This window comes from Ambystoma mexicanum, chromosome 3p (genome assembly GCF_040938575.1).
Source record: "Ambystoma mexicanum isolate Mex_15411 chromosome 3p, UKY_AmexF1_1, whole genome shotgun sequence".
In the NCBI taxonomy this organism is placed as follows: Eukaryota; Metazoa; Chordata; class Amphibia; order Caudata; family Ambystomatidae; genus Ambystoma; species Ambystoma mexicanum.
In genome coordinates this window covers 210,982,031-210,996,205 of record NC_090925.1, presented here as the reverse complement: position 1 = coordinate 210,996,205, position 14,175 = coordinate 210,982,031, and the positions used below count along the sequence as shown (strand labels likewise).

The 14,175-nt window shown below is 49.4% G+C and overlaps 1 protein-coding gene across 1 annotated transcript; it reads right to left on the bottom strand.

Annotated features, from left to right (window-relative positions):
* Nucleotides 1-524: 524 nt before the first annotated feature.
* LOC138579872 (uncharacterized) lies at nucleotides 525-13,136 on the bottom strand. The gene is made up of 3 exons (XM_069650098.1): nucleotides 12,984-13,136; nucleotides 12,004-12,659; nucleotides 525-530 (listed from the first exon to the last, which is right to left on the bottom strand). Exons 1-3 carry the CDS (start codon nucleotides 13,129-13,131, stop codon nucleotides 525-527), a joined length of 810 nt encoding a protein of 269 aa, XP_069506199.1. The 5' UTR covers nucleotides 13,132-13,136.
* Between the last annotated feature and the right edge of the window lie 1,039 nt (nucleotides 13,137-14,175).

Here is a 14,175-nt window from a genome sequence, read left to right as displayed (position 1 = left end):
ATCAAAAACATTTTGTGAAAGTCAATATTTTCAACGAATAAAAACAAACACAATCACCATATTTGAACGATGTTGTGAGGTTAGTAAGGGTGTGAGGTGGACATATTGCTATTTCATATGTCCTTGATTTATCATTAATTTGTCCTTGATTCTGTCGACCCAGAAAAATGTGTTTCTGGGTACTAGCAGCAATATTTGAAAGACAAAACACTCTATAGCTGAATTAAACTGCTATGGGGCTTGCGCTGGACCCGTCTTCAGGACGTTAAATAGTAACACCAGGACTTGGATGTTGGAAAAAAAGTTCATTAGTTGACCCTTCACATTATGGCAATTTAAAAACCAAAACAGAAAATGTGTGTTGGTAACGTAATTAAAACCCAAATGGGAGTGTCACATCTCTATGAGTGTGCACATGCAACCATTGACAATAAACCTTTTGATTACTTCATTGGCGTGTGGCATCGAATTGGGTGGACATGTAGACCAAATTCAATTGTTAGGGCTGTGGAATCTCAAAGTCGTTAGAACTAGAAGGAAAATATGAGATGAGCCTTAAAAACTCATATTTGAAAATTACTTTTACTTTTTTCTTTTTGACACAGCTTGATGCGTGTTGCGTAATAGATACACAGCAACGAAGAACTCTTTATTTGATGTAAGTAAAGAGCCCAAAGTGGACTCATACAATTCGTGTTTCCATATAATGATGGATATTGCCCTAAATTTCATTGCTGGCTATATGGCTTTTGTTTTTGTTTTTATTTTAAGCCTGCTTTACTTTTTTTCAATCGCATGCAAAATATAGTGCTGGAGTGACTGATTTACCTTCAATTGCAGTGGAAATGATTCCTACAGGGGTCTCGATGACCGCGGTTTTCACGTGCTGTGCCCAACACTTGGGGAGTCTGCCATGAGTCTGGTCTCTAGGTATAAATGCTCAGAGTTATTAACTTGAAGCGTTTTGACCTAGTTAGATATTTATTTCACAGCACGAACGTTCGTGCACTTACCTCTTTTATATATCCTTGCTAATACCTCTCTAGCTGCCACATTGTCGATTCCCCGCGGCGGCTTCTGATTGTGGTTGCCGGATGTAACTGCGCGAGTATACCAGAAGCTAGTCTGTGACTGCAAAGACAATGTAATGCAGTGTGTGTGCCATCTTGAAGTAAAAAATGGCGGATATTACTGATGAATGTATTGAACCCGTGCGCAAGCCCAATTAAGCATGGTTTTGGAACCGTTTTGTTCTTTTCTATTATATTTTTGGGCGTGTGCATGTCTCATATATTGGTATGTGCATATCAATAATGATAACAGCACAAATAAATGTTGAACTATTTCTACTGGGGAAGGGAATTGAATCAATTAAGCAAATGTGTGAAAGTGTTTCAATGGAAACAAATATGGCATAAATCGCTTGAGAGTATATGCAAACGATTTCGCTGAGGTAGTGAATAGTGAATGCAAAAGTGACGACGGTTATCCTCACGTTTTTGCAGGCTTACATCTTGCAGTTGGTATAACAGATGTATGATAGGCAATTTTGTTATTGCCGGGCTATTTGGTGACACGAATCAGTGAGTTCCCTTGGAAGAGGGGATCAGAAAGTATATATATATGATCCAAAGAGTATTTAATGGATTATTTGTGCAAAAAAAGACTCCATTCAATCCCAATGTTCAGACCAGCCTGTACAGTGTTGAGATTGTAAATCCATTTTTGCTCAATCTGTCTTAGTTTGCGGTCTCTGTCTCCCCCACTAGGGTGGGCTGGCACTGTTTGGATTATAAACCACTCTATGGGCCTCATTACACGTTGCGCAGTAAAAATCTCAAATTACCGGCATGGCGCTCTTAACGTGTCCGCCCTCGCAAGAGGGCGCTAATAGCGTACCATTACGAGTACACGGACACGAGCATAGCGCCATGCCGGTAATGACCTTACCGCCATGCCGCTAAAGACCCCAAAAAGTCACTTACCGCCCTCGACGAAAGTGCAGATAGCACCTCCGCCCTCACGCTGCATGAAAATAGCGGTGACCGTTAAATTGCGGAACCGGAAATAGCGTCATCGCACAGGAACGGGAAAGAGCACGGCGGCCATCTTTAAAAACACAATCCATTGCCATCCACTGCCCCCTGGACCTGTTTGGAGTAGGTTGCTGTTGCAAAACATCCGGGACACCTTCAACATGCCCAAGGCATTTAAAAAAAGCACTGACAGGCAGCGCAAAGAAAAATTCACCTTGGAGAAGTTGAACATGTTGACCCAGACCCTGGCTGACAATGCTGAGGTTGTCTTTGCCAACGACATGCGGCGGCCGACACTACTGAAAAAAAAAAGCCATCTGGGAAGAAGTTGCGGTTAAAGTCAGTGTAGTGGGCACCAGCACCCGCACAGTGCGTGAGTGCAGGAAAAGGTGGGACGACCTCAGACTGCGGGTGAGGGGCATCCTTTCCGAAAACCACCGAATAGCCACTGCAGGTGGAGCCGGTTCACCCATCAGACTAAAGGAATGGGAGGAGACCTGTGCAAACCTAATCGCAGTGGAATCCATTGAGGGAGTAGGCACTATGGAGCTAGGCGTGGGAACCACTTCGGATGCAGGTGAGTGTACACATGACAGAATGCTATGTGAATGTACTGTTCCCCCCAAATGTGAGCCCAGAATCCTCTCATGCATGGACACACATCCACCCATGCATCCATCCCTGCCCCTGGCAGTGTCAGACCCAAACACACACACATGCACACATCACCATAGACAAGTGCCAAACACAACCATGCATGGATGAGGCACTGAACTGACACATCACCTGCATCCACAACTATTAAGTCCCAATTGCCACAACTACATTATTGATCTATCCTGCATGAAGTACATAGAAACGTAACCAATGCCATCCCCCTTCTTGTCCCTGACAGGCTCACATACAGATGGTGAGGATGCCGCAAATGCATCCCAGGCAACGCCTACAAGTAAGAGACCAAGGGCACAGGACTCTGAGGACACCCCCACGACATCTAGGGGCAAGGGGGGAAGGTGCCACATGATGAGTGTGAAGCTTCGGAGGAGTGCCACTGCCAGGATTGGAGTAGCCACACCACCAACTAGAGCCCCACCACCGAGTTGACCCCACAACCATCAATACCAGCCACCGAGGGCCCACCATCAGCTGCGCCAAGCTCCGCAGGAGAGGCAGCCGCCACTACCCCCCCTATCTGACCTTGAGGACACAACAGTTGGCACAATGCAGATGCACACCCCAAGCCACCCTACAACCCCTGAGCCAGCACCATTCCAGACACCTGGGTCTGATGTCACTGGTGAGGCCAACATTACAGCCATAATGTCCCCCATGGTGGCTTCACCTGCTGTCATGGATGCATCTGAGGGCACAGCAGCCACTACACCATCACCCAGCACTGCCCTTGAGCTTGCCACCATCCGGCAGCGTCAACAGGAACTTACTGTTCTGGTTGGCCAGCATGTTGAGGAGGCTGCCCATCTCAGGGAGGATATTGTGGAGACGGCAAGGCACTCCAGTGAGAGGATGGAGGCCTGTACTGACAGGCTTTGTGAGGAGATGGCTAGGCTAAGGGAGGTCCTCACTCGAATAGCTGACACAATGGACCGCCACTTCACACCATCAGGACAGTCTGCCACGTCGTCATCCGCCGGTTCAACGCAGACAAGCCCCTCCGCCGCTCAACACGCGCCACCAGGCGCATGTCTGCCCATCCTCCAAATGCTGCTGCAGATAATGGCCAATAGGGGGTTTATGGCGATTCTTATGCGTGCATGGGCCAACGCAAACATGGCAGACACATGAGGAACTGTTGTGGGGGGTGGGTGGAAGGGTGTTATGGGTCTGTTGGGGGAGGGTGGAAGGGTGTTATGGGTCTGTTGGGGGGGTGGAAGGGTGTTATGGGTCTGTTGTGGGGGGTGGGTGGAAGGGTGTTATGGGTCTGTTGGGGGGGGTGGAAGGGTGTTATGGGTCTGTTGGGGGTGGTGGAAGGGTGTTATGGGTCTGTTGTGGGGGGGTGGAAGGGTGTTATGGGTCTGTTGTGGTGGGGGTGGAAGGGTGTTATGGGTCTGTTGTGAGGGGGTGGAAGGGTGTTATGGGTCTGTTGTGGGGGGTGGGAGGAAGGGTGGTGGGATGTTTGGGGACATGCACTTTTTCATCTTTCCGTTACTTAATACACTGGTGTTTGATCTAAACACAGGCTTGGGCATCTTCATTGTGTATGGGTACTTTATTGGCGACAGGGTCCATTGCGTGCTTCTAAACATACACCAGTGCATTACTACACATATCCATGTGACAGTACCAAAACATGTTCCTCAGAATATTTGGTTGATCAGATGCTGTCTCACAGCACGTCCCTCCTGCCCATCCCCTCTTGCAAGACCTGCATCCCCTTCACCTCCGTCCTCATCACCATCATCATCCTCATCAGGTGCTTCTATTTCAACGTCAGGGGGCAGTGGCACATTCCGTCTGATACACATATTGTGAAGCATGACACATGCCATGATGATCTTGGCCACCTTCTAATGGCCATACAGGAGAGCGCCACCAGACCTGCTAATGCACCTAACCCGTGACTTCAAAAGGCCAAAAGTCTGCTCGATCACGATGTGGGTACGGGTATGTGCTCGATTGTATTCCTCTTCGTGCCTGTTCTGTGGGTTCCGTACAGGTGTGAGGAGCCAGCTCTTCAGGGGATAGCCTGCATCACCTGTATGGGGGAACGAATGGGGTCCTGTTACTGTTCACCTCAAGAGCGGCCTGTTCATATCTCACAAATTGACATTGCATTGTGATTCAAGTACACAGTCAACAGCATACATGCAGATGGTCTGTGTGACAGCAATCTGCAAGTGTGAGGTCGACCCTGCAAGTAGACATGCCCCATTGATGCCTTCAACAGTAATTGACATGTCCTGGGTGAGGCGAGGTCGTTGGTGTCCCTGGGCCTAGGCAGATTTGGCTCCTCACTGCTGTTGTACTGCCATTCCAACATAGATGTTTCCATGCAGTGAGGCATCACTTCAGTGGTGGTAAAGGTTTGTGGTGAAATGCTATGTCTATGGCTAGGGGTGATCCCTTTGCATGCATCATAGGGCACATTGCAATATAGATGTTGTGCTGGACTGATTCCGGATGTCTATCCTAATGGCACGTATGAAATCTGTGTATTTTGTGGCGTGGAATGTTGTGCAATGTGTATGTGGATGGGTGTTTGATGTTACTAGACCTGAAATGTCATCTGTGTTGTGTGGCTCATACTTGCATGTCAGTTCAACTCAAGTACGTTGCGGCCTTCCCAGATGGACATTGGCGTACATCTGTATGTGCATTTTGCAGACAGACAACAAGCTACACCCAGTTGGAGCATGTCTCTCCCCCCATCACACCCAGTTGGAGCAAGTCTCCCTCCATCACACCCAGTTGGAGCATGTCTCTCCCTCCCATCATACCCAGTTGGAGCATGTCTCTCCCCCCATCACACCCAGTTGGAGCATGTATCTCTCCCCCCAAACACACTGCCATGTGCTTGCCCTGCTACTCACCAAGTAGCCACGAACGTTGTGCGGTTTGTCGCTCCATGTAGCGTGGGATAGTTGAGTTCCACAGGACCATGGAATCATGGGTTGATACGGGAAATCGGGTAGAGCAATGTGTGATTATCTTGTTGGCATCACATACCATTTGGACATTGATGGAGTGGAATTGATTCCTGTTTCGGTAGACCACTTCATTTGCGATGTGGGACCACCAATTCCACATGTGTACAGTCGATGGCCCCAATGCAACTTGGGATGCCTGCCAGTGAATAGAAGCCAGCTTTGGTGTTTGCAATCTCCTGGGCAGTCCGTGGCATGTATATGTGTTCAGGTGCATGCTTCAGGAGGGCATCGAGTAGCTGATTCAGCGTGCGTGAAAATACTGGTTGGGAGATGCAATGCATCTGGCCCACTGTATGCTGGTAGGTGCCTGTGGCCAGGAAGTGGAGCACAGTCACCACCTTGAGTAGAGGGGGGATGGCAGTTCTGATGTCTATGAGGCTCACAATATCGTTGTGTATCATGTCCACGGTGCTGGTGATGGTATCCCGGTCCAGGCGGTACAGGGTGTGTATCTGCTCAGGGGTTAGGTTAAATGGACTGGCTCTGATCCTGGGGATTGGTGGGTGCCGTGGTGGTGCTTGCTGTGCCTGTCTTGCCCTCCTCCTCCTCCCCCTGCGTCTCCTTTGGGCTGCCTGTTGTTGTTGCAGCTGCGCTGCAATCATGTCCTCAAGCCCACGTAATGCTGCTAGCATTGGAACCATCTTGGTGTGGGAAGGGGTGTGTGAAGGGGTGTGGTGTGCTCCTTTTGAGCTGCCACTGTCTCCATTGCCTCCACCTGTGCTGATTGTGTCCACCTGTGGCAGGTGGAAACACTGCTCAGTTCTCTCAACGTGTGGTTCGCGATGCCGGTATTTGCGCCATGGCGGTAAGGGGTTTTGGGGGCTGTACCATGCCGCTATTGGCATGTCCGCTCGCCTTGTGATGCTGTGCTAATAGCGGCATGGCGTAATTTACGGGATGGTGGGTCGTGCGCACGCGGACTGCCCGCTATTGGTGGCACCGAACTTAGCGGTGCCGCTAATAGTGGTGAGCCGGGTTGTAATTCGCATGGGGATTTAACGTTGCCGGTATTCCATTACCGGTGACGTTAAATCCATACCGCCTAAGTGTGTTTAGCTTTGACGAAATGGGCTACTAATGGTTTATCAGGCACTGAGTTTTTAAAGCACGAGGGATGTTCACAGATCCTCTGCTTGATGGGTCTCTTTGTCTTGCCGATGTATATAAGCCCACATGGGCAAGTGATGGCGTAAATTGGCCATGGTGTGTTACAGTTCGTAAAGCTCTTTAAATGCCAAATGAGACCGTTTAAATTAACGGATTTGAGGTTTTTCGTCAAGCCACATACTGAGCAGTTTCCGCATTTAAAATGCCCACTGACTGGTGGGAGGTGCCATAATGTTGTTTGTTGCGGGGTAGGGGTGTCTTTGAGCCTTTGTACGCATGTACCAATTTATCACGTAAATTGGGCATACGTTTGAATGCAAAATGTGGTTTCTGCATAGAAAATTCTTCAGTTTGAATCAGAGCCCAATTTTTTAAAAATGCAACGAAGCTGGTCATTGCTAATAGGGGAGTAAGTGGAAACGCATGTGATTATATCCTCATGGACCCTGTCTTGTTTTTCCAAACACTGAGCTCTATTAGTGTTGCGTGTCCTTTTTATTGATCGTCGGATGATATATGGTGGGTATCCCCGTTCTTTTAATCTGTGAGACAGATTTTGGCTATTGCTGTTGAAATCTTCCTTTGTTGAACAGTTGCATCTAATGCGCAAGAATTGACCAAGAGGAAGGTTTTCTCACAGTGATTGAGGGTGGAAACTTTTAAACGACAGCAATGTGTTCTTGTCTGTTGGCTTCTTGTATAGAGTAGTGTTTAAATTACCAGAAGATGTTTTATAGATCTCTAGATCTAGAAAGGCTATTTTTTGATGTTTGAAATTCATAGTGAATTTGATGCATCGGTCTTGTGAGTTTAACCACGCAAGAAACTATCAGAGTTGTTTCACTGCCATGCAATAGTAAGAACACATCGGCTATATAACGATGCCAAGCTTTAGTTTGCATTTTGAAGGGATTGTTGTCCATGAATACATTTGCTAGGTCGGGAGCAAAGGTCGCGCCCATGCTTGTCCCGTGTAGCTGTTGGTAAAATGTGTCTTCCACCATAAAGAAATTGTTTACCAATGCTATTTTAATGCATTCGCATATGAAATCTGATGGAACTGACAGATCTTCTCTCTTTTCAAGGTACGCATGTATGATCTCGATGCATTGCAATTGAGGAATGCTAGTATATAGCGATTCCACATCTAGTGTGACCAAAATATCACTCGGATTAGTGACAAGTTTGTTGACAATTTTAATCATACTTGTGGTGTCTTGGTCATATGATCTCATTTTTAATACAAACGGTCTGAGAAAAGAATCAGTGTAAATAGACAACGGTTCTAATAGAGAGCCAATCGCGGCTACAATGGGGCGCCCTGGTGGATTGAGGGCGTCTTTATGAATTTTTGGAAGGCAGTATAGGGTTGGGATAGTAGGATGGTTTGTTGTAAGGAACACCTTTTCATCATCATCTATCCAGCCTTCATTATATGCATGTGACAAAAGACTGCTAATTTCATTCCGTATGATGTTAGTTGGGTTTCCCGTGAGCTGTCTGTAAAACCTTTTGTTTTCTAGTTGTTTGTTGAATTCAGCTTTGTATTTATGAGTGTCCCATGAGCCAGGCCAGTGTGTAATGATAGAATATTTATTTATTTTTAATTATGAATAAAATCAAACACATTCAAGATAGGGTAGCAATCACCAGTGTGGTGATAATTACACAGTAAACTGATAGAATACACTTAGTTTGACCTTTTCACATAAGATACGCAATGCACAATTTAATGAAAGCAAGATTACTTTTGAGTAGTGCTTTTAAATGGCACCACAGTTAAGCATTCCCCCTGCAACACTCTCTCAAAGTCCTGTTAACCAAATTGTGTGTGGGTGTACAGGTGTAGCAAGGACTCAGGTATACTATGGAAAAATCAGATTGAAAATTCGACCTACCACCCCTAAATGGGAGACAAAAATTGGATTGAGCTCACTTGAAAAATGAGCAAAATGGCACTCGGAATTACCAAACAGTTGTTTTACATGTGCGGTTGAATGAATAAGGCAAGAATGTGTGTGGCTGTTTCAAAGAGGCAAGAAAGCTTGCAAGCCACAAGGCAAGGTACTAACAACAGGCATACAATTTAGAAAATTGACTTTGGAATGAAAACACAATGCAGCAAGAATCACACGTGGCGAAATTTCAATTGCTTCGTTTCACGGGTTTACAATAGCAAAATGGCTTGGAAAATGAGCTAACCAGACAAAATCGGAATGCGATTTTGATACTAAGTGACAAAGGCACATAGCAGGTACGATATGAAAGTGGTGATTCTGGATGGAGGACAGTATGGAATTCTTAAAGGGAAAGGAAACTCGGTTTTTAAATGGGAACTTTTTCACGGGACAACTCGGTTTTGTTAGTAAAGTGATTTTTTTTACTGAAACTTACAGAAACTATATTTTAGTGACCAGATTGTTAAAGAAAGACACAGTGGGCCTCATTACGACCCTGGCGCTAAGCGAAAAACGATGGCGGTAAATGCTTACCGCCATCGTTTTCCGCCAGGTCCGATCATGACCCGTGACCGTTAACTACGATGCCAATAGCGGCATCGTAGTTAACGCTGCCGCAAACTGCGCTAAGGGTGCGCGCACGCGACCGCCCACACCGTACTTAGCGCCATGGCAGAAAGGCACGCAAATGCCGACCCAAGCGGACATGCACCTAACGCCATCAATGAGGCCGCTAAGTACCTTACCGCCATGGTGCAAATAACGCCATCGCGAACCAACCGTAAAGGGCCAATTCAAGTGAATGCAGCTGCCACAGGTGCACAGAAACAGCACAGGTGAAGGCAATACAGACTCAGGGGAGTATAAAAAGAGCACACCCCACCCCTACCCACACCCAGTCACACTCCACAATGATGCCAATACGACTAGCAATGTTGGGGCTGGAGGACCTGATAGCAATGCATGTGCTACTACAACTGCAACAGCAACAACAACAACAACAGGCAGCACAGAGGAGACGCAGGAGGAGAAGGAGGGCAAGGCAGGCCCAGCAAGCCCCACCAGCACAGCCAGTGCCACCACGCAGGCAGCCCCCAATCCCACGCATCAGAGCCAATCCAAACAACCTCACTGCTGAGCAGATCCACACCCTGTACCGTTTGGACAGGGACACCATCACCGCCATCGTAGACATGACACACAACGACATCGTCAGCATGATAGAAAGTCCAACCGCCATCCCCCCCCTACTGAAGGTAGTGGCTGTACTCCACTTCCTGGCCACAGGCACCTACCAGCACACAGTGGGGCACCTGCATGGCATTTCACAACCATTATTCTCACGAACACTCATCCAAGTGCTCGATGCCCTCCTCAAGCACACAGACGACCACATCTCATTACCACGGACTGCCCAGGAGATTGCAAACACCAAAGTGGGTTTCCATGCACTAGCCAGCATACCCGGTTGCATTGGTGCCATCGACTGCACCCATGTGGAATTGGTGGTTCCACGTGCCATGGAGGTACCGTACCGCAACCGGAAACAGTTCCACTCTGTCAACGTGCAAATGGTCTGTGACTCCAACAAGATCATCACACATTGTTGTGCCCGATTCCCCGGATCAACCCATGATTCCATGGTCCTGAGGAACTCCACAATACCACGCTACATGGAGCGACATGCAGGCCCAAGATCCTGGCTACTCGGTGAGTGCGATGTCATGGAAGTGGGCATGGGAATGACGTACCAGTGCAAACTCCACCTGGCTGAAAGGGGGGGGGGGGATGATGCATACTCCACCTGGCTGAAAGGGGGGGGGGATGATGCATACTCCACCTGGCTGAAAGGGGGGGGGGGATGATGCATACTCCACCTGGCTGAAAGGGGGGGGGGGATGATGCATACTCCACCTGGCTGAAAGGGGGGGGGGGGATGATGCATACTCCACCTGGCTGAAAGGGGGGGGGGATGATGCATACTCCACCTGGCTGTGAGTAACACAGAGAACGGATACAGAGGAAGGCCTCTCACAATGCACAAAACCCCTCTGCATACATAGGGTGATGGCATGCAAAACAGGCCATGGCAGCAATGAGCATATACTGGTTGCATAGTGTGAATCAATTAGTGCATGTAGAAGTGAGCCAAGGTAACAGTTCCATGCCAGCCATGGTGGGACATCATGTTCCTGATCAGACAACATGACTGACACATACATTCTCGCCTACATACAGGTGATGCAGCCTACCCCCTGAAGAGGTGGCTCCTCACGCCAGTCCGGAACCCGCAGAACCAGCACGAGGAGGACTACAACCGTGCACATACACGTACTCGTGTGGTCATAGAGCAGACATTCGGCCTCCTGAAAGCACGGTTCCGAAGCCTCAGCAGGTCTGGTGGGGCACTCCTGTATGGCCATGAGAAGGTGGCAAAGATCGTCATGGCATGTGTCATGCTGCACAATATGTGCGTCAGACGGAATGTGCCCCTGCCCCCTGACGCAGAACTGCAACCACCTGACGATGAGGATGAGGATGAGGAGGGTGCAGAAGGGGCGCCACCACATGGAGGAGGCGATGCACAGGAGGGGCGTGCCATGCGCCAAAGTATCATCAACCACTGCTTCTAGCACACACGGCTGGTGTTCATCGCATGGAGACTGCACTTGGGGCACTGTGTGACTCTGGGGCATGCACACTGAGGACTGGACACCAATAAAGCACACATACGCAATGAACATGTCCACACATTTCCTTTTTTGAAACGAAAAAAGTGTATTTGAACTATGAACTGTCGTGTCACACCCCCTCCCACCTCCCACCTCCCCCCTGCACACCCCAACACACCCCCTCCCACCTCCCACCTCCCCCCTGCACACACACCCCCCCAAACTCCCCCCTTAACTCCCCAACACACCACCCCGCCACCCCCCTGCACACCCCAACACACCCACTCCCCCCTCCACCCTCCCCCCCCCCTGGAATCCCAACAAAGGTGTGAGTTGGTCTGTGCAGCAGTGTCAGTAGTAGGATTCCTACACTGTCCGGCCACTATTGGCAGCCCCCTCCACTGGCCCCCGGGGCACCCCTGCCTGTGCTGCGGAGGTTCCTCCCCGATCGGCGGATGGGGCTGCTCGGTGTCGAGCTGGCAACCGAGGAGGATCCTGCCTGCTCATTTGGACGCATGGCCCATATTGTCTGCACAAGGTCAGTGATGGCGTGCCGCACAGCAGCTAGTTCCGCGCAGATGTCCTTTGTGGACGACTCTATAGCTGCCTTCACAGTCTCAGCACATTTCTCCATTGCTGCACTTGACCCCCCACATTCAGCAACATGTTCTTCGAGCAGCGAGGAAAGTTGCTGCTGCCGGGTGGCAATCGCCTCCAGAGAATGGTTGGAATTCTGGCCCATGGCTAATGGCAGTGGTATTCCCATTGGGCTGATCTGCCCCTGCAGCGGGGATGGAGTGGCTGGCCAATCGTCATCCTCTGGCTGACCCTGTGTGGCATCCGCATGCGGGCTGCTTAGGGACAGGTAGGGGGAATGAGGGTGGCCTGTGGGGCTTCTGACATCACTCTCCTCAAAGATCCCTGCTTCGCTATCGGAGGAGGCAGCAATGGCAGCAGTCTCCCCAATTGTGCTGCTTGCAGCAGAGGCTGTGGCTTCTGTGGGCATGATTGGTGTGATGTCTGCTGCTGCTGCTGCTGCTGTACTGCCTGCTGGGGTGGCTGTCTGTGCCCTGTCCTGTTTCCCTTGCATGGATTTTGCCTGCTGTGGTGTTTTCCTCGGGACGACAGAGGTGGAGGGTTGTGGCGTTGGCACAGTTGGCCTGGCCCTCTTGGTGGGTGTGGAGGCTGTGGTGTCCTCTTCCTCAAGGTCGGAATTTGAGCCTGTGGTGGGACAGAGGAGGGAGAGTGTTATTGATGGGTCTGCGGACATTGGCCGGGCATTGTGGCGACTGGCATCTCATCAGTTAGTACATGTGGCACATTTCATGCAGGGGAAAAAAGTTGTCTCCCTTTTGTGTGGAAGTAGCATGGAGGTATGTGGGTGCCTGCAGTTAGGGTGTGCGTGCTGCATGTGTACAGGGTGCAGATCGGATGTATCTGTGGGCAGTCTCCTGCTGATGTGTTGCATTCACACTATGGGCCAACATTGTACTTCACATGAATGGACTTAGGTGAGATTTGCATGCCTTGATTTGAGCCACCTACCTGCATCGCCCGATGTCGGGGCTCCTCTCTCCATTCCTCCTACTCCTTCAATGCTCTGCATTCCGATTGTGGAGGCACAGATTTCCTCCCATGGCTGCAATTTTATAGGGGACTCCGATCCTCCCCCAGTTGCCATTGCCAGGTTCATGTTGGCTGATAGTATGCTCCTGACTCTGAGCCGGAGATCGTCCCACCGCTTGCGGCACTGTTTGACATTGCGGGGTGTTGTTCCCACGGCACTGACCCGCTGAGCTGCCAGTGCCCATATGGCCTTCTTCTTGGATATGGCCGGTCTTGTCAGTTGGTTGGAGAATACCACTGCAGCGTTCTCCTGGAGGGTCTCCGCTAGAATGGTAAGCTCCTCTCTGGAGAAGCGGTCTTGCCGCTGGCGGTCACAGGCTTTTTTCAAAACTTTAGGCATCTTCCTGCAGGTAGAAGGTTGAAGCCGGTATTGGCGGGGTCTCAGGCTCGGATGTCCAGTGGTTTCGGAGGATGGCAATGGATTGTGTTTTTAAAGATGGCCGCCGTGCTCTTTCCCGTTCCGCCGCGGTGACGCTACTTCTGGTTCCGCTTATCTACGGTCACCGCTAATTGCGGTGACCGCTAACTACGGTCACCGCTATGTACGGCGGTGGCGGTGGTGCACCTTGCGCCGCATACGATGCCGGTAGGTGCCGTTTTGGGGGCATTACCGCCATGGCGCTGTTTACATTACCGCCATGGCGTAATGCTCGTGCGCGATGGGTCCTAATATGGCGCACTTTACGCCATCGTCCCACGGCGTTAACGTTCATTACGCCATGGCGGTAATGACGGCGGATTACCGCCAGGGTCGTAATGAGGCCCAGTATGTGAGGAGGTTACTTGCAAGGACAACCTATCTATGCTGTGTTCAGCTCTATATGGCAATTAATTACATGTATCAAAATAGTACTAAGTACTTACACAAGGACTGAAATGGTTTGGAAAGAATTGCGCTACCACATAGAGACTAACTCAGATTTTTCTAAGGACAGGATACACAGAAGATTCTAACAATTTTAAGAAGTTACTAGGATACTGATAGGATTTCTATGGGATTGGACATGATACCAGGTAACAAAGCAAGGGATGCAGTTTTTGGATACTGCGGAAGGGAACTACTTACAACAAGCACTTGAATGGTATAGTTTGGACAGCCAGCTGGGTCTTT

Bases quoted from the DNA above. Each gene is read 5' to 3' on its own strand.
- LOC138579872 (XM_069650098.1), bottom strand. From the start codon at position 13,131: ATGAACCTGGCAATGGCAACTGGGGGAGGATCGGAGTCCCCTATAAAA. The intron at 12,660-12,983 runs GTAGGTGGCTCA...GTCCCACCACAG, and splicing joins CCCGACATCGGGCGATGCAG to GCTCAAATTCCGACCTTGAG.